We start from the raw sequence: 24413 nt of genomic DNA on the forward strand, positions 1-24413 counted from the left end.
TACTTGTAGTAACCTTTGATTGGCATGCAAAAAAAAAAAAAAAAAAATAAATAAATAAACGATTCTATATTCACTTATCTCCTTATGATTAAAATTTTTCAAATTAATATTAGATCACTATATTCAAAGAAGTTGCAATTGGAAGCCTATATGAAAGCCAATCAAATTGATATTGTAATTTTATCTGAAACATGGATGAAAAAGGAATATAAATATGATATATCCGGATACTCTTTAATACATACCAATAGAGACGATGGATTCGGAGGTGTAGCTTTATATATTTGCCATAGACTACGTTCCGAAACTATAAATACCGAGATATACAGCAACACAAAAATTCAAATTTGTGGGGCCAAAATCATAGTCAATAATAGTACTGTGTTTAATATTTTTGCGATTTATTGTGCTCCAGGACACAGGACAAATCTTACTTATTGGACTTCTTTATTTGGAAACATATCGCCGCCTTTTTTAATTGCAGGTGATTTCAATGTGCATCATACGAGTTTTGGCAGCATTCATAATAATCATGACGGAATAATTTTAAGCGAAGCCATTAACTCAGAGGGGTTATGTGTTCTGAATGACGGATCGCCTACGTTATTGAGAAGACATGACAGAAATCCTTCTGCGATAGATTTATCTATATGCAATCCATCTGTGATGCTCAGTGCGGAATGGCACGTCACAGATGAAACTTTGGGATCGGACCACCTTGGTATATCAATTCGGATTGGAGTGAGTAGGGTTAATATGAATAACAATACTATTAGAAACAGGCATATTTGGAAAATTAAAGAAGCTGACTGGAAGAAATACGAGCAAGTGACAGATAAGCTATTGTCAGAATTGATATTTGATAAAGATCCATCGGCTACGTACGGTAAGTTTGTTAAATGCATAAATCAGGCGGCTTTGTTAGCAATTCCCATGTCAAGACCTTACTTCGGTAAAAAAGATAGATTTCTGTCAACGCCTTGGTGGGATGAAGAGTGTGAGAAATTCAATAAGATGAAGCTAGAAGCTATTAGAAAATACAAAAGGTCTCCAGTTTTGGCTAATTACATCGAATATAAAAGAATTTTAGCGAAATGTCGTATAACGTTCAAAAAGAAAAAACGGGACAAGTGGATTGAATTTTGTAATTCTTTTACAAGATCAACTTCATCTAAATACATTTGGGATAAAGTAAAAGCCTTGAAAAATAGAGTAGTGCAAAGAAATCCTTTTCCTATAGATGAATCAGATAAGTTCCTTAACAATATTACCCCGGCCTCAGCAACAAATGAAGTAATTATTCCAAGTGCACAAGAAATGGATGTACTGGAAGGTCCTTTCGCAATGCAGGAGCTTCTTTTGGCACTAAAAACAAATTCGAACACTACACCGGGTGCGGACAATATTCACTATCCAATGTTGAATAAATTATCCAGTTTTGGCAAGAATATGTTACTACGGGTTCTTAACGAAGTTTGGACCACCGAAACAGCTATTCATGAGTGGAAAAATATAATTACAATTCCAATTCTTAAACCAGGCAAAGATCCTTCAAGAGCAGAATCATATCGTCCTATATCGTTGTCTTCATGTATAGCGAAAACATTCGAACGACTGATCAAAAGAAGATTGGAATGGTGGGCGGAAAGCAACAGGATATTTTCTAGTTGCATGCTAGGTTTCCGTAATAATCGGGGCACGATTGACGTTATCACATCCTTGGTATATGAAATCAAAATTAATTTAGCAAAAAATAATCTCCTGATTGCTGCAAACGTGGACTTAGTTAATGCTTATAACTGCGTTCAAATACCTATATTAATGAAGATTCTGTCTGATATCAAGATGCCAAGAAGATTTATTCTTCATATACACCACCTCATATCAGACCGCAGAATCAATCTCAGGTGTAACAATTTACAATTCGGACCACGTAAAATGAAAGAAGGACTACCTCAAGGATCCGTTCTTAGTCCGCTATTATTCAATCTATATACCTGCAAGTTACAATCCGCGCTAGATCTGGAAGTCAAAATTATGCAGTACGCGGATGATATTATACTTCTACATAAGGCTAATACTTTGCATGAGGCTATTGATAAAATGAATATAACAATGCAGCTCTTCCATAATTGGTGTATATCGTTAGGGTTTTTAATGTCAGAAAATAAAAGTACAATAAGCCTCTTTACAAGACATAGGAAGTCTATAAATCCAGACTATATCAGCATAAACAATAATGTGCTGAAGGTTGAACCTACAATTAGATGTCTCGGGCTACTTATTGATGACAAATTAAAGTGGAAACCACACATCGATTATCTGGTTTATAAATGTGAAGAAGCACTGAATATTCTCAGGTTTCTTAATCACATTAATTATGGTGCTGATATCAAGATTTCTCTTAGAATATACAAGCAATTAATATTATCTAAGTTGGATTACGGTAGTTTCATATATGGCGACGCATCCAAAAGTGTACTTAGCAAACTAGACACAATCCAAAACAAAGCTTTGAGGTCTTGTTTGGGGGTCATGCGTTCCACTCCTATCAATGCATTACATGTTGAAGCTAACATATATCCTTTACACTTGAGGAGGAGATTGTTGGCTTCAAACTTCATCATAGATAGATTGAAATTTAATAACGTAGTATTAAAGAATGTGAATCAGATCAATAATGAACTCAACAGCCCATACTGGAGAAATAGGAAGAGGCCTATTCTAGTAACTGCGTATAGTGAAGTGGTTGAAAAATGTAATCTCTTACAAACTTGGGCAGCAACCTCAAGATTTCATTTCAAGTACAATGTTACTTCTTCTAATCTGAAAAATATAATTCAAATCGATTTCGCCAATGTGCACTATAGTGGAGATACCAATAAATGTAGGATGGAGATCGAAGAAAGTATACAGGAAACATTTGAAGACTATGATATATTTTACACAGATGGTTCGAAGAATTCAGATGGTGTCGGTGCGTGTTTTTACCATCAGGGGACAAATTCCTTAACAAAATATAGATTAGATAAAGATGCGTCAATATATACAGCGGAAATGTACGCTATTAATAGGTGCGTAAAGTATATTGATGAACATAATGTGAAGAAATCGGTCATAATCAGCGATAGCAGGTCTGCTCTTGAGGGCATGTTGTCGTTGGGAAAGGACCCGTCATTATTAACGATAGACACATTAAATGACATACATGCGATATTATTAAAAAAATGGGAGTTACGCATTATATGGGTAAGAAGCCATATTGGGATAGCTGGCAATGAAGCGGCGGATAACGGCGCCAAAGATGCTATAAATACAGGGACTGTTGTTGCGGATGGAATATCATATAGTGACATAAAAAGATGTAACAGAGCAAACATTCGGAATATTTGGCAATTGGATTTCCAGTCATCGATAAGAATTAAAGGAAGTTTTTATGGTATGATACAAGGAAAAATTCCAGCCAAACCATGGTATGACGGATTCACGGAGTGTCGGCCTTTTTATGCTACACTATGTAGATTAAGACTAAATCATTCATACGCTCCGTTCCACCTAAGCAGAATTGGGATCAATATCGATCCTAGTTGCTACTGCTTGGGTGAAGCGACTAGGGCGGATGCAGAACACATCATTATGGAGTGTAAACGTTGGGAAAAGGGCAGGCAAAAACTATGGGAAGAAATTATTAAACATAAAATCTGCCTTCCAATTAATTTTATAACAATGTTAACAGATGTAAGACTATATGGTGCTCTGTATACTTATATAAAATCTAATAATATAAAATTATAAATAAAATATACATAAATACATACATATAAAATTACAAATGAAATATACATAAGTCAGTGATATATATGTAAGACAAGACTAAGATATAGTGTAGATATGATATGATATAGTAAATGTTTAAATAAGTTTAACTCATGTATATGGCTAATATACTAGTTTATAAAGCCAATAAATCATAAATAAAAAAAAAAAAAATAGTTATAGTAATGAGCCGAACATCAAAAATGGAAATTTTTGCATATCTTCACGTTTCGAAGGTTTCTGAACAGTTTGGCATACCTCAAAAATGGATGGTGTGTGTATGTGTGTGTTTTGTATGCCCGCATTTTTTCATCCACGGTTTTGGGCGCGCGGATCAACCGATTTGAATGGTTCAAAAATCATTCGATTCCTATTGATAGGGAGTTGTGCTGATTAGTTTTTGGTAAAGGTAGGTTCAGTCGTTACGGAGAGACGGAGCAAAGAATGCAGAAAATACAAATCGAGTTTTTGAGAGAATGCAGTATCCGATTTGAGTGATCTAAAAATATTCAATTTGTAATGATTGGGAGAAGAGGTGTTTAGTTTTTGGTAAAGGCAGGTCCATCGGTTTTGGAGATACAGAGCCAAATGTGCAAAAAATGGCAGTTTTTGAGAGAACTAAGCGTTCGATTTGAATGATTCAAAGAACTTTCTGCTTGTTACAATAAAATAATTGCTTTTGGAAAAAAAATTGTTTCCATTTTTTTTCTAAATTTTTCTTTTGTGTATCGTAAATATTTCAGATTTAAATTTTAATTCTGTTCTAATATACTTTAAACTTTGCAATTCAGTTTATATAATTCTTATAAATATTAGACAATGTTACAGTAATTATAATAATCTATTTGAAAACATTTAATATTCCTCGAACATTTCGTTACGGTATGGGAAGTTCCAGCAATTTGCCCTAAGGCACTATGCCACCCACTTTTAGTTAGTTTATATATGATCTAGTGTACCTATTCACCTGTCGATCTTTGTATTTATATTACCATCTACATGTTTAAATGTTCGTCTGTCTGTTTATTTACCCGTCTACCGATCCACATTCACCTGCTTACGTATCCAGCTGTTTACATGTTCACCTTTTTACCTGTCCATTAGTCTACTTGTTTATCAGCTTACCTCTCTATCAGTTTATCGGTTTACTAGTCTATTTGTCTATATTGTTTATTTTGTCTTTTTTTCAACTCTCTCAGCTGTTTACCTGTTCACCTGTCTAATTGCCTTGCTGCTATCTATCTACATGTCTACCAGTTATAAAAGCCAATTTGCTTATCGGCCTACCTTTTTTTCTATTTTTCTTTCTGTTTACCTGTTTACCTGTATATTTGTATACCTGTCTGCATGTTTACCTGTCAAATGAATGAATTTAACAGTAATGAATTTTGGATCCTGTCTACTAGTCAGCCTGTGAACCTGTCTATCTGTATACTTGTCTAAATTTTCGATTATAGTAAGATGATGAGGATAAATGGCTTATCAATACTTTATTTTTATATCTCATTAGTAGATTTGAATCTACGAAATATTAGCATTCTTCAAACTAGACCGTTAAAAGTTCAATACAGTATTTTATTCTAATTTCCTATGCATTTTACAATAAATTTATTTTAACATGTGCTTTAAGAATAATTATAAAGGTAATAAATAAGCATAAATTTTACTCTTGTGAAATTTCATAAAACATTATTTATGTATTAGCACAAAACAACTTTTATTATTAATTGTGCATTATCTAATTCGCTTCTGATTATTATCCTCTACGAATCAGGTGTCTCCCAGTAGAATTTCAAATATTCACGTTAAAATTACGAATGACATATTCTCTCGTCGTACTTTTAGAATGTAAGATTCCCAATAGTATTTTTCTTAATAACACCCACACCCAGAACCAAAAACCACCGATCTCGAGGCGTTTTCTCGTATTTCAGTATCTCTATTTTTTATTATTATGACTGAGATGCGGCGCCGGAGTCGCTTTAATTATTCTCTACGCGTTTTCACAATTCAATTCAGGACGTGTCTTTGTCAGAAATGCGAAATTTATGTTAAAATTCAACAACACCATCTTGTTGACAACCAGGAACATGGTGGAAATTAAAATTTAAATTAATAAAGTTATTAAAATAATGTATTACTTATTGGTAATTAAAACATTCACAGTATACAACTGGTACATATTATATTTTAGATCATTTTTTCCATAGGAATATTTTTTCCAATTATAGGATTTTTGATGAGACTAAAAATTCTACTATTACTTCTATTAATTGGCAGTTTGTTTTAATTTGTCATGCTTGATGAAAGGTTAATTTCAAGGACAGTGTTCAAAACGCTGATTATGATTGTCAAAAGCATTATGAATGCTTCTCATTTCAATGCGACACCTATATGATGCAAAATAATATATGATTTAGGTGAAAACTGAGCTAGTAGAAATAGAATTTAATAATAATCATTTTTTACTGAATTTATAGCAAAAATTGTTATATTTAGATTTTTGTTCTCTTTCTCGATTTGTTTTATTATGAAAATATTAGTAAATTCATTATTTCACAATCCTGACAAAATGCGCAAATTTTTTATCAAATTTTTGAAGACACATCAGTACATGTTTTGGAGGAGAGCTTTTCAAAGCCGATCATATTTAAATACATACATAGTTTAACAAATAGTTTTAAATTTAGAAAACTTGGTGCAATTGCAGTCATTATTTTTGACTGTGGTCTCAAAAATTTTATTTACTATCGCGGTTCTTAAGTTTCAATATACAATTATAGTGAAGATCAACGTCTATAACCGAAAAATGATCAGTTTCACCAAAGCTTCGGACGTAATAGTTTTATACTATTATTCCATTTTGGCTTGACGTTGAGTTCTGGGACACTTTGTCCCAGACATAATAAAGAATACTAATGAGTATCATTTTAATTATTTTATTATAAGTCTACATGTAATATATCATATAGTTTACCCTATTTTCCTCTACCTCCGAATAACGTATGATGCACATATGACAGAGAGATTATCTACATGCTTCCTACCGTGGTATTAAATTTTTGAATGATGGCTGTTAAATTTTGTATGGATTAGCATATCCGCTTTTGGACTTTCTGCTTTTATCACAAATAATACATTTTTTATACGGCTGGTTTATGACATATGAAATTTTAACTGCAAATAAGTTCACGTCAAAACAAAATGGGTTATGGACATATTTTTACTGTAGATGTAGTTACAGATTAAACCCTTTATGGGATATAAAATTATTGATTTAACCCATAAATTGATTTAATTATTGAAAATAGGTAGAAAAAATAAGAAAATCTGTTCAAACCATTTTTTTGGTATTAAATTAATATGTAACTTGAGTCACGTGAATCATTAATACTAACTAGCGGCCGAAAATATTTTCACGAATATGGCACTTCAGGTAGAAATGTTTAGCAAAGGTCATATTGATATTGGTTTTATTGACAATAATATAGAATTAAAATTTACACGCCATGAGATGGCATGGCATGAAAAACAACCATGAGGGTTAGGATAAAATAATTGCTTAAAAACGAATGTCCTAATGGTTTCAATTTAATTATTAGATTGGATCTTTATACATTCCAATATTTATATCCAACCTTTTTTTTCAGGACAATCAACAAGTATGTTGTCAACTCGTATCGGGGCTTTAGGGGCTATCCCCTGTGCTATTTCCTGGCTCTACAAGGGAATTGCTGACCGGAGGCAACGATCAGGAGCCAGGTTTAGCGTTCGTGTCAGCGCCATCGGACTTTCGCCTGCACATGGATCTCCTCCTTGTGATTTACTATCGGCGCACGCCACTGGTAAGTAGAGTAATAAATGATTTTAGTCAATAAAAGGAATTTCAACTAATGCAAAGTCTATTTGCAAGTCTATGTAAATGTAAGCAAATATATAAAACCCTTTAGATAAGTAATAATTTCTCCAACATTCTATTCTGTATGAAATTTCAAATATCAAAAGGGTATTCAAACAAATTAATCTTTGAAGCGTTTTAGAGTTATAAAGCAGATTTTTTTCCTTTATCATCGTCAAAATATCCAATTGCTACTGGTATTGGTTGTTTCTATACAACATGAAACTATATTAATTTTTCATTTAGGTTCTCCTAAAATTATACCTAATAAAATATTTTTATGTACATTGCTAGTGCTCAATTATTGCTCATAATATCGCTAGTGCTAACACGATTGTTCTTTCTGAAAGTACAAATTATGAGTCGTAAATTTAATCATGTCGTACACCTAGGTATACTATATTTAATCACAAATAAAATCACAGTTGATTACTGACCCCGTTCGTAACGCGACGCTAATCTTTGGGATCATTAAGCAAAGGCTAATAAAACATGTATTTTTAGTACTTACTTAACATATGTATATGCTAGTTGTAAATTATTAATTTTGATGGAATGGGGTTGCATATTTGATCTAATATCTATAGTAATAATAATAATAATAATAATAATGCGGACATACAAAACACACACACATATACATTTTTTTCTGAGATATGCCAAAATGTTCAAAAATTGCTGAAACGTGAAGAAATGCAAAAAATTTTATTTTAGATTTTTGGCCCATTACTTTAACTACCCCACGGGAAGTTAATAATTTTAATAATATCTTTAATCGACTTTAGAAATGCAAATTGGGTGGAAATCGCGATGATTAGTTCAATAAATGTCTTGTTTAAAAAATGTTTTTTAATGATTTCAATGGATAACATAGTAAAATATTATGGGTTTACGATAAGATGTTGAATTATAAAAGTTTCATGAAAAGTTCTGAATTTTGGGGCTAAAACAATTCTAATCAGAAAATATGCCAAAACATATGTACGTTCCATGTTTTGTATGTAGCCACTAATTACACTTGATTCTCACACTTAAATAAAATAGATTTATAAAATCCAAAATGGAATTGAAAATCATATTGATGATTTTTTGGTAAAATCGCAATTTTTATTTTCAAAATAACTGTTGAATATTTTACCAAAGTGGGTAAATCTTGATATCTGTACTATTTGATATCAAGCTAATTATAGCAAGTCGCTGATATTTTTAAGTATAAACTCGAGCATATTGTTTAACATTTATTAAATAAGTTTAATAAATATAATTTATCTAAAATTTACAGAAACAAAATTTAATACACTGAAGAGCCGGGTCTCGATTCTGCCATAAAATAGACCAATATTATGGCAAACCTATGCTACGTAGCGTTTTTCATATAAAATAGTACTAAAAATTGTAAAAATTCTATGTGCAGTGAGGCGTTTAGATAGAAGAACTAACCTACAAAATGCACAGATATGTTATCATGACTGCACATTTATGATGTGTCATAATTACATATGAGTGAAGTTGCATTTTATATGTGGAATGCCTGACCACATAGCATTTTGATAGTTTTCAGTACCATTTTATATAAGAAACGCTACATAACATAGTCTTGCCATAAATACGTATACTTTACGACAGAATCGTTCTCTTAGCTATGAAAACTTAAAAACCGTCATTAGACATAAGTCGTACTAAGAGCAATAAATAACGCCGTAATAAAAATCGCAAAGTCACAAGCGCTCGAAGCATAAATTTTCGGTTTTGCCTAATGCATTCCTATTATAGTATTTTCCAGTTCCATTTTCACGCAACGACAAGAAAATGTGCCCGCGAAAAATGTAAATATATAAAAACAGCGGAAGTGTAATGAGATCGCGTGCGGCCGGCGGGACCAGATGACAAATGAACGGGCGCTATCGGCCCTCCGACTCTGAACAGCCGGATAATAAAGGATAAAGGATAAAGGATTAGGAGGAGCTGCGACGATAATTAAGCGACTGTGATTAGTCTAATCGCTTAATTTGATATCTGACAGAGTGGGCTTACGGTGGACGACATACTTAAAATGGACAAGAACCATGTGCTGATTTGCTTGATGCAATTGTTGAACTAGTGGTGCATGGCATCGTGCCTTAAGGCGAATTGCTCAAACTTACCGTATCATTATAAGGAAAATAACTAGTGGTATGCATGGAATCGTGCCTTAAGGCAAATTGCTGGAACTTTCCGTATCGTAATTAAATATTCGAGGAATAATAATAAGCAATAATTGTTTTAAATAATTTCAAATAGATTATTTATTATAAATACACACTGTAAATTAATAGGAGCTTATTAGTGAGCGACGAGCTTGTCCTACAAACAACTTATCTGTATGTTTACAAGAATTTTTTTAATTTGATTTTTTTGATAATATCGAAATTTTTTCAAAATTTTGAAATTTTTTAAAAGTTCGGATTTTTTTAAATTTTTTCAAAAAATCGTTTTTTTTTAATTTTTGAGAATTTTTGAAAATATCCGATTTTTTTTTAGAATAAAGTGATCGTTTTTTCTTAAAATTTTGATATTTTTCGATTTTTTTTGAAATTTCGATTTTTTTTTAATGAAATATTTCGAAAATTTGAGTTCTTTGATACTTTAATTTTTTTTAGCAAACAAACACCGTCGATACAAGCAATATGCTTCTTGAATCATTCAAATCGGATGCGCAGAGCTCTCAAAAACTATTATTCCTAGCTTCTGAGACCAGACTTTGCAAAAATCTGATCAATTACTCGCTTAATTAATACAAATCGAATGTTGTTTGAATCATTCAAATCGGTTGTGCTTCCATTATCGTAGGCGAAAAATTGTTTCTATACATACGAACACACACACATATATATACATACATCAATTTTTGCTAAGAAATGCCAGAATATTCAAAAACCCCTGAAATGTAAAGATACGCAAAAAAATTAGTAGTATATACGATTTTTTTGTGATTAGTTGCTTTCAAAAAAGTTCGAAATTTAAAACAATCTTCAAAATATAAAATAAAATCTTTTTTTTTCAAAAATTCTCCAAAATCTATTTTTTCAGTTTTCAAAAAATTTCAAAGCTTTTTTGAATTTAATATTAGGTACTTTAAGTTCCAGCAATTTGCCTGTGATTTGTCATGAGAGAACGTTGGCAAAATTTCAAAAATCGACTCACATATACACACACAGCCATACATACACAAATATACATTTTCCAAATTTGACCTCGTTCGACTCAGAATGACAAAACTTTGAGAACACACAAAATTAGCAAATCGGATTTTCTGGCACATACAATCTTCTCTTTCCGAAAGTTCAAATAATATATAAAGAAATATCATTTATTTTTCTACTATATTTGAAAATAACATAAACAATTCTATCTCACTATTAAATATCTAAACTTTTTTCTAAATTATTTCCAAACACAGCTTATCATGCTTGTTTCGAATATTATTACCATTTCAGTTGAAATATTCTTCTCCGGAGGAATTTTAATGTATAATGTCCAAAATAAATTATATGGTTTGTTTATGATAATGATGAAAATATTTGAGATTTGTTCTAATATTACTAAAACGACCGTCTCATTTTAATAAGAATGTCAATTACTGAAAAACACATTAGGCAATGCGTTTTGTGGCTCGCTTATGGCTGAAATGAAACATTCTTCGGATTTATGTGAGGAGGACAACCTGGGGAAAAGGAATATAGATGCTTCTCATAAAAACTAATTTGTATTTTACTATAATTTAGTTTTTGTCAAAGAACCAGTTTTTGGTAAAAAGATTTATGGACTGATTATGCCGCATAACAGAAAAATGTTATGGCAAGGCCATGTTACGCTCTAACTTCCATACATTATGCTACTGAATCATAGTGAATACTGTCAAAATGTCATGTATTTGCTGTGCATTCAGATGTTTTTCATAAAAACCGCAACGTCACTCGTATGTTATGGAGCTGAGTCAGATAGACCCTGTTATCTAAGATCTTTTCTTGGCGTTTATGCGGTTTCTAGGTTTGGTTTTCTATCTGACAACCTGAGAACTACGCCTGACTGTACACTAACCACATGGATTTTGTCAATATTTTTTATGGAAAGTTCATAACATGACCTTGCCGTAACATTATTCTTTAAAAAATGAAAAGCATGCAAAGTTTAGAGTTGTTCAGCTATACTATAATTTAAAGTAAAGGAAAAAATATGTGTAACCAGCTATAGCCTTAAATCGGGCGACATCGTTATCACGAGATAAACGGCCACATTGTCAATTTTTTAACCAAAGTTTTTTTTTAAACGATCAGAGCATTATTTAAATTTTATGAGACATTTAGATCGACATTAATAAAATATAAATATATGTAGTAGTTGCTGCACCATTGGTGTGTGAACTATTTGATGCAATTTTGCTAGATGAAGTTAATTGGCTTAAGTTAAGTAATTGGATTAAGTTATTTTTTTATTCTTCTCGATTCTGGTATATGGAGCAACGAAGCAACGAGTGAATTAGGGTGATTTTCGAATTTTTGATGATGATTATCGATAGTCAATATTGTTTTAAAGAAGTCTCTAATATATAGTACCTTCAGATCATCATTCACGAACCAGGATACACCTGTCAAGTTGTTTTAACCAAAGTATCTTTTTTTTGTTGCTTGTTTTGAGCAGTGTTATTTAGTTTGCGATAGCTGAATATAATTTTTAGGTACACCTCATTTAATTGTTTTATAAGGTGTACTTGTGTATTGCTATTAAACTTTCCTTAGGGTAGTTATAGTAATGGGCCGAGAATCGAAAATGGAAATTTTTGCATATCTTCACGTTTTGAAGGTTTCTGAACATTCTCATTCTCATTCTCAGAAAAAATGGATATGTGTGTATGTGTGTGTTTTGTTTGTCCGCATTTTTTCATCCACGTTTTCGGGCGCACGGATCAACCGATTTGAATGGTTCAAAAAACATTCGATTTCTGTATTCACAAACAAGTGGATTCACAAACTATTTAAACGAGTTCTTGCCTATATTTCCTCTATCCCCAAAATGTTATCCATCTACGCCCAACAATTATATCACGTTAAAACCTCGTCGGCATAAATCTAAAATACTATTATATTAAGAGTTTCTGCGTTCTGTGCATTTATATTTATACGAATACGAATGCTATAATATAATATTATTGTTATGAACCCACCTATATGAATACATTATAAGCAGAAAGTATGCTGCGCGAAGTGGCGTATGATGTATGCGGCACGCGACTTGATGGATGATGCCATCGTCATAGGCTCATAGGTCTACTGTTCTACACCAACCAGAAACCAGAAACCAGAAAGCATTCTGACCGAAAAGTTACTTCGAGTGCGATAACGTTGAAACGTTTCAACTTAACTTGCCAACTTTCAGATTCGATCGGTTATAAAATGGGTTTCATCGGGATCGTGAATAGATACATTAATTAGGTTGTTGCGTGTAGGCTCTGAAAAATGTCAAGAGCTGCAACCTTATTTTCAATTAGTAACTAGTGGTATATGGCATCGTGCCTTGAGGCAATTTGCTGGAACGTACCGTAATTAAAAATGTTGGTACTGAGCCAAAAAAATTACACAAATTGTGTACACATTATTAAAACTCTATATAATATCTAATAATTTGATGTACATATGTCCAATAAACATTTTTGACTACCAAATGACATTTTTTTAATTTATTTCTATTGGGAGTCCATAACCGCTGGACCTGCCTTCCCAAGAATTTAATCAGTTCTTCAGCTTGTCAATACAAGTAAAATGTTTCTTAAATTATTAAAATCAGACGCTCCGTTCTCTTAAAAACTGAGTTACCGTTTTTGGCACGTTTTGCCGCGAATCTTCAGAACGACTAGACCTGCCTATGCCAAAAACTAATCAGCACGACTCCTTATCAATACGAATTGATTGTTTTTTTAATAATTCAATTTGGTTGATTGGTGTTCCCGTCGACAAAAATTTGTATCCGCACACATACACACACACACATACATCCATTTTTTCTAAAGTATGATATATAAAAATTTTCATTCTCGATTTTTTTTGCGATCACTTTAACTTCGTCGTATGCATAATGTCCCTAACTTTGAAAGATCAATTTTATATAGCAGGTATCTCATTGATTTTATATTCAAAACATATTTTTTCGAACTATATATATTCAATTGCATTCAAGAAATATACATCATAAAAAAAAGAATATTTATATTTGGTTTTAATTTTATATCACACTTATCTAACTCTTCTCTTATGAGATTTGGAAAAAAAGTTTTAGTAGAAATCCACTTCCAGGCAGAATCCCCATGAGAATCTAGCTACAATTAAGTAAAAATCTAGTTACAACCCAACTTGTAAATTGTAAATCATTAAATTTACTGAATGTCCTATACTGGACAGTTGTAAATAGAGTTAATAAAAAAAAAAAAAAAAAAAAAAAAAAAAAAAAACAACTTATCTGATAATCTAGGTAAGATTTGGTAAGAATTTGGTAAGATTTGGACAAAACTTAAAGAGATTTCAAGAGCAATTCAATGAGATTCTGAAAGATTATAATAATGTACTAGGCAGGATCTAATGAGATTTTAAGATCTAATGAGATTCTAGACAGAATTTGTTAGGCAGAAATAATAATAATATACTATGCAGAATCTGATGGAAAGTTTCTATATGGAGTCAAATTAGAATTCAGTAACAATTTAGTTAGAATCTGTAAACAATCTATCCAAAACCTGATGAGAATTCATTTAGAAACGAAGACACAAATCTAATAGGTATCTACTGCAAACCTAGTGTGATTTTAGTGAAAATCTTATCTAGAGTCTGGCAAAAATCTGGTTACAATTATATATGCACAAGGACAATAAAAGCGACCATTGGCTCATCATGTTTTTTTTTTCAAACTTTGATAATTTATTAAAATTAAACCAGTTGTCTTAAAGCCGTAAAATTTCAGTATGTTTAGTATGATCATGGACTCTGTCATCACAAAAAATCATATATTAAATTCAGATTCTTTGAACATGTTAAACGAATTTATCAATTTTTCCATTTCCATCAATTTTATGAAATTGGTCCCATAAAATTCAAATCGGCGTCCCGGGGATCATGTGTTTTCATACGGTTCAAATGCAAAGGGCGTTTTAATTAACGAGAAGTCTGGGCTCGTGCATTTTACGTGATATATACTGTTGTCATCAATATACTTGATAATAAATTTCTAATTATGCATTCGACAATGTTATTGTTTGGCAGCGTGTGTTGGCTGCTTTTATGATCAAGGTTTTCATTATTTGCTTCGAATTGTGCCATAAATTTTATGCTTCTCTTGATTCATAAACTGATTTGATAGTGTTTTTATAGATTTAATTATGGGGGTATTAAAATTAAATCTGTGGTTATGGAAATATTGTTTGATATTAGGGATGGTTATCATAGTAACATTTATGTAGTTTACTGGTTTTGCAATCCACATTTTAGACCCGTGATCGGAGAACCGGGGTAAACTACTCCAAATGGGGTAAGAATGGATTTTCTGGGGTAAGAAATATCTATATTTTATTGGTATTCACTGTATTTGCTACGTAGTTGACCATATAGGAGTAATCTCTTTTTGTCATGGGGGTAATATGAGTTTTAGACAAAAACATTTTGGAGTAATGATTAAAAGAGTTTCCCGATCGCTTTATAGACTATCAGATCAAAATTTATAGCAATTTCTATTTTAACCTATTTTATATAGCAAACCTTTTGAACGAGAGCGAGCTTTGGAGCCAGATGTAAACAATGTGATAAACATGTGACTTATATTTTCGAAGGTTTCCAGAATGTTGCTCAAATGCAGTTTCCATATCTTATGATTTTCTATTTCGATGCCTTATGCTCTATAACTGCCCACTTACAAATCCTTCAAAATCGATATTCTTCTCCAAAGCACCTCCTCTGAATACTAAACGTTGCATTATTATATAAGTTTGTCATTCCGATTCCAACGTATATCTAATATTAATACATCACCTTTTGTCGCAGAAGTGCCCTACCCGAGCCCTATGCAAATTTAAGCAATCTGCGTGTGTGTTTCTTTCACCCTTTTTTGAATACGCAAAAACCAAGGAATATGATCCGTCGTATGCATAATGTCCCTATGAATACATACGTCTAGATCTCTACCGAAGGAGTCTACTCCTTGGCAGAAGCCTTTGTTACTCCCAGAAGGATCTGTATATGTAGATTTTTCAAGGAAGAGTTTCTTTTGATTTTATGCGAAAGATAACTCAGATTTGATGCTTTATGCACCTGAGCTCTCTAGGAGTCGTTTCGAATGCGCTTTTTTGCTGGTGGAAGATGTTCTATTGTTCAACCTCTGTGATTACATTTTGGTTTTTTAGTACTATTTCCAGTAGATCTGACAACTTTATATTGATTATAAATCTGCAAAGAACGTAAAAAAATAAAAATAATCCGATAGGGGATTAGCAGTAACAGGGGTAAGTAGTTTCATGCGTTTTTCAATAGTATATAAAAACTACTGGGGCGCTTGGCATCGTGCCTTAAGGCAAATTGCTGGAACTTTCCGTACCAAAAATTATTCTATTTTAAAAACGTTAACATTTTTGAAAAAAATTTACTCTGAAAAATTAGATTTTAGAAAAACTATAAATTTTTGACAAAAATTTACTTTTTTTTGAAAAAAAAAGATTTTTTGAAGAAAAATTTATTTTTAAATTTTTTGGATATTCTGAACTTTTTTTCAAAGCATTCGTACTGCTTTAACTGCATAGAGACTAATAATCGAAGCGCGTAAGCGCCGCGTCGCCATCTAACGGAACCCATTGGTACGGAACCCATAGGAATGTAAACAAAATTTATACTTATTGTTAAAATCTCTATAAAATATCTGATAATTTGATGTGCATATGTCTAATGATCATTTTTGACTGCCAAATGGCATTTTTTTTTACTTTTTTAGTTAGATCTTCAAAACCGCTAGACCTACCTTCATGAAATTTTGATTAATTTTTCATCTTGTCAATACAAGTGAAATGTTTTTTGAATTATTCAAATCGGACGCTCCGTTCTCTTAAAAACTGAGTTACCGTTTTTGGCACTTTTTGTCCCATATCTTCGGAAATGGTAGACCTGCCTTCGCCAAAAACTAATCAGCACGTTTCCTTATCAATACGAATCGAATGTTTTTTGAATTATTCAAATCGCTTTATCCGTGTTCCCAAAATCGTCGAGGAAAATTTGTATTCGCATACACACAAACACGCACACACACACATACACACACATACATCCATTTTTTTTCTAAGGTATGCCAATATGTTCAGAAGTTTTTGAAACGTAAAGACTTATAAAAATGTTTACTATAACTTGTCCTACGGGAAGCTAATAATTTTAACGCCTGACTGCACAACAACTACACAGCATTTTAACAGTTTTTAGTACCATTTTATACGAAAAACGTAGCGTAACATAACCTTGCCATAACATTTACATGTTTTACCGCAGAATTGGCCGATGAATGTTATCTAGCAGTATAATATGTTACCATTGAGTACCCAAAATTAATTCCTATTGCATCAATTACATCCGTCGCCTATGGCGCAATTAAAAATGTAACGAGTACTTTTTACTCTAACACAGATTAGTAGAAAGTTTGTTTGTAAATCAGCAGTATTTTATTTGTTCGAGGGCGCTTTAGATTTAAACTCGCAAAGCCCTTTTTAAAGCCCGGAGCACTCAAAAACTTTCTCTTTCGGTTTTTAAAATAAATCCGAATCCGCCCGACGAGGCGGCGGTGTTGACGTGCCCTCGCCAAATGCGTGCGAGTCGATGATTAAGTGATATTCTAATGAAATATCGCACCAAAACACAAACCCCGGGTTAGGAGGATAGCCGGAAGGAATTTAGTAAATGATAGAATATATACTCTACATAAAGTTTAAAAACACTGAACATTGAAATAAACATAACAAATCTCTTTGCTATCCAATACATATTCTAAATTGAAGCAACATAAATTGATGTCCTAAATTTTAAACCTCTATGGGCCAACGTAACTTTCAAGTCGCATTCCTAATTTTTCGATATTTTACCAAATTTAGAAATAATATGGCCAAAAATAATTATGGTCGTTTTCTAAGATATCTAATAAATCTTAATTTTATAGTGCAATATCAAAATTTATGACCTTTGTTAGGCTTTTCAACCTGTAATAACATTTAAATACACAGGACTGCAAACATTATAGGCCGCTGTAACTAAGTCACTTATCAATAATAGCAAAAAAATGGTTTAAACAGAATTTTTTTCCGTCGTATTGTTAACTTTCCGTAGAGCAAGTTATTGTATTCGTCCAAAAATCGAAATTGAAAATTTTTGCATTTCTTCACGTTTCAGAGGTTTCTGAACATTTTGGCATACCTCAGTAAAAATGGATGTGTGTGTATGTATGGATACGATTTTTCCAATTTAAATGGTTAAAAAAACATTCAATTTCTATTGATAGAGAGATGTGCTGATTAGTTTTTGTTAAAGGCAGGTCCTGCCGTTTTGGAGTTATGAAGCAGAGTGCAGAAAATAGAAATCGAGTTTTTAAGTAAAAGGAGCATCCGATTTGAATGATCCAAAACATATTCATGACGGGCAGAAGTAGCGATTAGTTTTTGGGATACTGAGCTAAATATGCAAAAATGGCTGTTTTTGAGAGAACTAAGCATCCGATTTAAATTATTTGAAAAACTTTCTGCCTGTATTGACAAAGCAATTGCTTTTCCGAAAAAAAAATCTTGTATATCAAAAATAATTCAGATTTTATGTTTAATTCTGGCTAAAGTTCGAGAGCTCATTTATATACTTTAAATAAATAATTTAAACTTTGTGATTTAGTTTATATAATTCTTATAAATATTGGACGATGTTACAGTATTTATAATAATCTATTTATATAATTCTTATAAATATTGGACGATGTTACAGTATTTATAATAATCTATTTAAAAACATTTAATATTCCTCGAGAAGTATGCAGCAATTTGCTTAGTTATTCCATTAGTTAAGTCATAAAATGTTCTTTATATTAGTTTGAGGAGGATGAATAATACGCCTGATCAATATAGAACTTAGTTACAAAATTTTCGGTTTATTTTTTACGATAAAAAGATTATTTAAACTATATTTAGAATATTATTCAAATATTTTGTTTATTCAGTTTTATTACTTTGTTTTTGTAAGATGTATCTCATAAAAATTTACAGACTATATCAGAACCGATATAAATAATTATTCCTTTTTATATCGTATCATTCTCACAATATGTCGAAATAAAAATTATTTTAACATACTACTGGCTATATTTGTAAAAAAGTATTTTTATTTAACAAAATGATTATCATCCATCCAATCCACAATATGAATAAATTTTACCCTAGCCTTCCATCTAATTTTTGTTACTTCATGCCCTCAGATGCGAAACTTACAAGGGCTGTACAACAGTTACAAATGTTACTTCGGAATTATCAGCAATAAATCAACTGCAAGAGACGATTTTTTACTTATAAGACAAATAATACAAAGTTATTGCTTCGTACTTGGCTGGCAGGCTCTGTACAACTCTTAAACAAATGGTACCTCCTACATTGATGCTTATTGATTAATTATTTGTAAAATTGAAGTTGAAAGTATAATTTATGAGTGGAATTTAATGTTACATGAGAATAATCATAACACTGCCCCTGGATGTAAGATAAAAAAACTGTTGGATTTAACTTACGAATAACAATACATAATAATGGATAAGCAATAAAGAGCTAAGTTAAATTTGAACTCGATTAAGGAAGTAGTGTGAAGGCTTTATCATTGCCATTGCACATCGCAGTGCCCGAATCAAGTCAATTTCAGTTAAAAACTTATTTTTCAAGTGAAAATGGACATCGTTACTGCACGACGTCAGGTCAGGTCAGGTTTTTCAGAGAAGCGTTTTTCGTGATAAATACGTTTCGGGTATCTGCAATGCCATACACCACTAATTTTAAATGTTAATGCAAACCTCTTCTCTACTTAAGGTATTTCTCTACTTAAGGGGCACAACCAGTGTAACCGCCTAAAAAAGTTGATTTTTGGGAATTTATATTAAAAAAAACTACTTCATCAATCATTTCAAAATTTTAGGAATACATAGTAAAATTTTTGAAGAAGAAAATTAAATATTTTTTTAAGTTATCGTCGATCTCCAACGGCGCGACAAAAAAGGCCCTTCACTGCTGCACTGATTCCGACCTTCTACGTGGATGAAATTAAAAAAAAAAATCTCGTTAAACTAGATAATATTGTCTGTAAAATGAACTACGATAAAGAAAAAAAAATCAAAAATTGTCAAAATGATGGCGTTTTTTTAAAAAAAGTCGAATTTTATCGAAAATTTTGGTCGTTTTTGGACTGCCAAAATTCAATTTTTTATCCGATCAAAATATCGATAGTTTATTTTACCGAGAACTATATATAGAACATGTAAAAAAAATTGATAGTGATCGGATCATTTGTTTTTGAGTAATCGCTGCAGCAAATTCGGAAAATGCTGTTTCGAGAAAAACGCGTTTAAAGATTAAATGATCGTTATACTATATATACAATATACGTATATATACTCTTTAAATGGCTGTAACTCAAAAACTATTTAAGATATCGATTTAAAATTTTGGTATGTTATTTTTAAAGGTATAACCTATCGAAATGTTGAAAAATTGAAAATTCGATTTTTTGAAAATTTCACACTAGTTGTGCCCCTTAATATATTTCTCTATAATTTACCCATTCCATTACCCTTCGACTGTGGCTTATCGCCCCTGACTCTGGCAATTTGGCATGCATCAGTCACTTTTACAGCGTCCCTTGTTACCGCCTGATTGCCAGTCAAGAAAACGTCTGTACTGTTATATCAAATAGATGGCGATAATCCTCGAGAGATTGGCAAGTTACTCCTGCAGGATGTGGAGCAGGATGGTGTGTGTGAGCAGTACGAGGTGTATGGCGTATGCATATTCTTTTAAAGGCGAGAGTCAAAAGTTAGATCCTTAAACTGGTGTAAATCGAAGGGTGAACTGAAACCGATGAAAACGGTGTGGATTTCTGAGTAATTGACACGTTTTAAATTGAGGATGATATTTAAATTGTCTCTTGACAGATTAGATTTAGATGTGGATTTGAATTGTGGAATATGCGACGTTGAGTTGGTGGTTTTGTTGTTTAAATTGGAAAACATATTTGTTTTTATGGGTATGTAATGAAAATCTTCTAAGTTAACATCATGCGTTGATCTAAAAATCTCCTAATTCATATTAAAATTATTTTTATAAACTTTTAATTAACTTCCCGAAGGAGAAATTTATGTTTTGATAAAAAAATCCGATGCGCTAATTTTATGTTTTCTCGACGTTTCAAGCCATTTTGAATCGAATGAGACCAAATTTGGAAAAAGTATGTGTGTGTGTATATATGTGAACAGATTTTTTGGCGTGATTCGACGATTTCTCAAAAACGGCTGGACCTATTTCAAAAATTTTAAAGCCATTCAATGTATCTCAATGCCAAGTCAAGCCGTTTCTTTGTAAATAGCAGAAAAGTGAAAACATTTTCGTTCAATTCTGAATCGATTTTGAAAATTTAAAAACCGTTCGAAAGATATTGGTTGGGAATCGTGCTGATCAGTTTTGGCAGAGATCGGCCTGGCCGTTTTCTTAAAATAAAGTGTAAAAAAAATATTTTTCGACGATTTTTATGATTTTTTTACGCTAGATACCATAGTCTTATAGATCATACTAAAATATTACGGTTCTACGGCAACTAGTTTAGCTTTAAAAAATTGTCAACGTTTGCAAAAATTAGTATCGTTTTTTTTGGTATTTGTCAAAATTAGACCTTGGATTGACTTTTTCTCAAAAACGCTTGAACCGATTTCATAAATTTAAAAGCCATATGATGTATCTCAATGAGGATTATCGTTTCTCAGTTTCGTGCGACGATCGGCCGAGCCGTTCCTTTGGAATTTGGATTAAAGTGTTAAATTTTTCGTCCACATTTAAGCCTTTACTACCGAATCGATTAAAAAAAATCAAAAACTGTTCGAAAGATATTAGTTGGGAATGATTAGTTTTAGGTGAAAATCTACGAGCCGCTTTCTTGAAATTAACTGTTGAAAAAAAATTTAAGCCGATTTTTATGGAACTTTTTTGGCTATATATATCATGGTCTTATATAACTTACTGAAATATTACGGCCTTGCGATTAAAATACTTTAATTTCTAAAATTCATCAAAGTTTGAGAAAATGAGTAGTTTTCTGACGTTGGTTAAAATTAAAATTAGACCATTTACTTAGTATAACGATAGAGTACCTGGTCTTAATGAACATACTAAACTATTAAAGTTCTACGAATACTGGTTCAATTATAAAAATTATGATTTGTGAAAATTTGCTTTTAGAAAATTACCAATTACCAATATTCATCATCATCATAAAATAACTATCCAACTATAAATCCTTTCAAATGAGCCAATGTGTAAACTTTTGATTACATTATCTCAAAGGCAAATTATAGATGCTCAAAATTACAAATCAAGCTGCCTCTCTATCCAGTGATTTTTAAATAACAAAGTAACCTTAATCCAACGAATTCAATAGCCCCTTTCTCATTTATTATAGATCGCTTCAACATGGCAGCACGTATTATGTATTTTGAATATATCTCTACGATATACGTCAGGGATAATTGACATATTTCATTTTAATATGAAGTTATATCAGCAAGTCGCATTGAGAGCAGTATCGATTCTCCATACATTTGGATTAGGAGAGCAGCGCGGGCTTCAAGTCGGATTACGGAATTTATCATGATAGCCACTGCCACTTGTCTAATCCACTCAATTAATATATACTAAATCCATAATAAATCAAAAAGCCCGCTGTGGACAGGGTCGCACTATAAAAACTACCTGTAGGGCGAAATTATAGAAAAAATTCAAATGTCAATATCAATAACAGAGTCAAGACATGCTAGCTTGCATTATTATTATGATACTTTATGTATAAATACAAATGTATTTTACATACTCTTATAGATGATTATGATATATATAATTAATAAATAAACGTTATTTTTTTACAGAATCAGATGAATCTCCAGGTGTATATTTACGAGAAGAATTATTGGGAGGTCCAACGGAACTTCGAGCTCCTACTGCTGAAAGGGCTGCTCTTTTTTTGGACGCAGCTTTGGCCAGCAGATCGCAACATCAACAGCAAAATCAGCAAAGTTCGGGCCAAGATCCTGCTCTGCTTTTTACCCTGCACGTGTATCAGTATAGTCTTGCTGGAAAAGGAGGAGGTCAGTTTGATAATTGTTAATTAGAAATGTATAATAGAATTAATGAATTGTCTTAATAGAATTCGTGAATGAAAGATTTTTTTAAAAAATGAAGGCTTAGAAATTATTTTATTATTGGAGCAAAAAATTGTTTAGACTTGACTTTGAAATTTGACTTCCATAACTTATTCATTAACCATAATGATTTTTGAGATTATTACATCATATTGCCTAAATTATACCAAAACGTTATCAGTACAGAATTTAAGACTGGTATGTTTTGTTAAAATTTTCTTCAAAGAATAATTTAAATTAGATTATCTTGACAAACAGATAAAAAAATCTACATTTTTATTACATATTTAACTAAATATCAAGACATATATAAAAATCGTTGAGAAAATTCAAATGATTGAAAACTATTGAAGCAATATTTGCTTTTGCATCTTTTTACAATTATTATTTGTAGCAATTTCCCAATTAACTAAATTAATATCAAATCTTCAAATTGTACATCTGTTTTTTATCTGTTACTTTTTCACATTGTATATTTAATACTATTTCTTTGGTTCTAAATTTATTTTACCTGTGACCAAATCTATTTATTATGCACCCTGCGAACTTTTAGTTATACCAAAAATAGAGGTGGTCAGTTGTGTTTTATAGCTTTTGTTGTTTTATTCATTGATTTTTAGGTTTCCGAATTTCCAAAACCGAATCTTTACTACATTCAAAAGGTTGTAAGGTTAAGAATGACACTTTTCATGCGAATGGCTGGATTTACAGCTTTACGTTAAATGTATAAATGGATAAATGAAATTGAAAGCATTGATGTGAATGAATCTCTTGGTGAAATGGAAACGTTTACAAAAATAAAGAAGCATTAAAAATTTACGAGTGTGCAGTATTACTTATTGTGTTTTTTTAAGTAATAAGTAATATAATGAAATTAAAATTAACATTATATTAACTTTCCATTTTTTTCTTATTCCTTTTCCCAGTTGCTGGTGGTAGAAGTCGCCTACACTTGATAGACCTTGGATCCTGCGCAGGCCGCGGGTCTCGTCTGCCCTTATCAGGGCTGAGCAATGTCCTTCTGGCTGTTTTGAGTGGCCAACGTCATCCACCTCACAGAGACCATCCCCTGACACCTCTGCTAAGGGATTGTCTACAACCCTTATCTTGCAGAGTGACGGTTCTGGCTCACGTGGCACATTCGCAGTGTCACAGTGACGCTCTGACCACTGTCCAGATTGCTTCAAGGGTTCATAGGATGAGGAGGTGATATGATATTTACATT

The 24413-nt window shown here is 31.9% G+C and overlaps 1 protein-coding gene across 1 annotated transcript in view; it reads left to right on the forward strand.

The window, feature by feature from the left end:
• The window catches only part of LOC113384706 (kinesin-like protein CG14535), a 402038-nt gene that overhangs the window by 362382 nt on the left and 15243 nt on the right, over positions 1-24413 (forward strand). The window contains exons 4-6 of the mRNA XM_026622465.1: positions 7467-7661; positions 22916-23134; positions 24115-24394. Of these exons, the coding sequence (XP_026478250.1) occupies positions 7467-7661; positions 22916-23134; positions 24115-24394 (694 nt within the window). The remainder of the gene's footprint in view (positions 1-7466; positions 7662-22915; positions 23135-24114; positions 24395-24413) is intronic.

This window comes from Ctenocephalides felis, unplaced genomic scaffold, assembly GCF_003426905.1.
Source record: "Ctenocephalides felis isolate EL2017-DRISC unplaced genomic scaffold, ASM342690v1 CF-g0.4_SCAFFOLD_03571, whole genome shotgun sequence".
Lineage (NCBI taxonomy): Eukaryota > Metazoa > Arthropoda > Insecta > Siphonaptera > Pulicidae > Ctenocephalides > Ctenocephalides felis.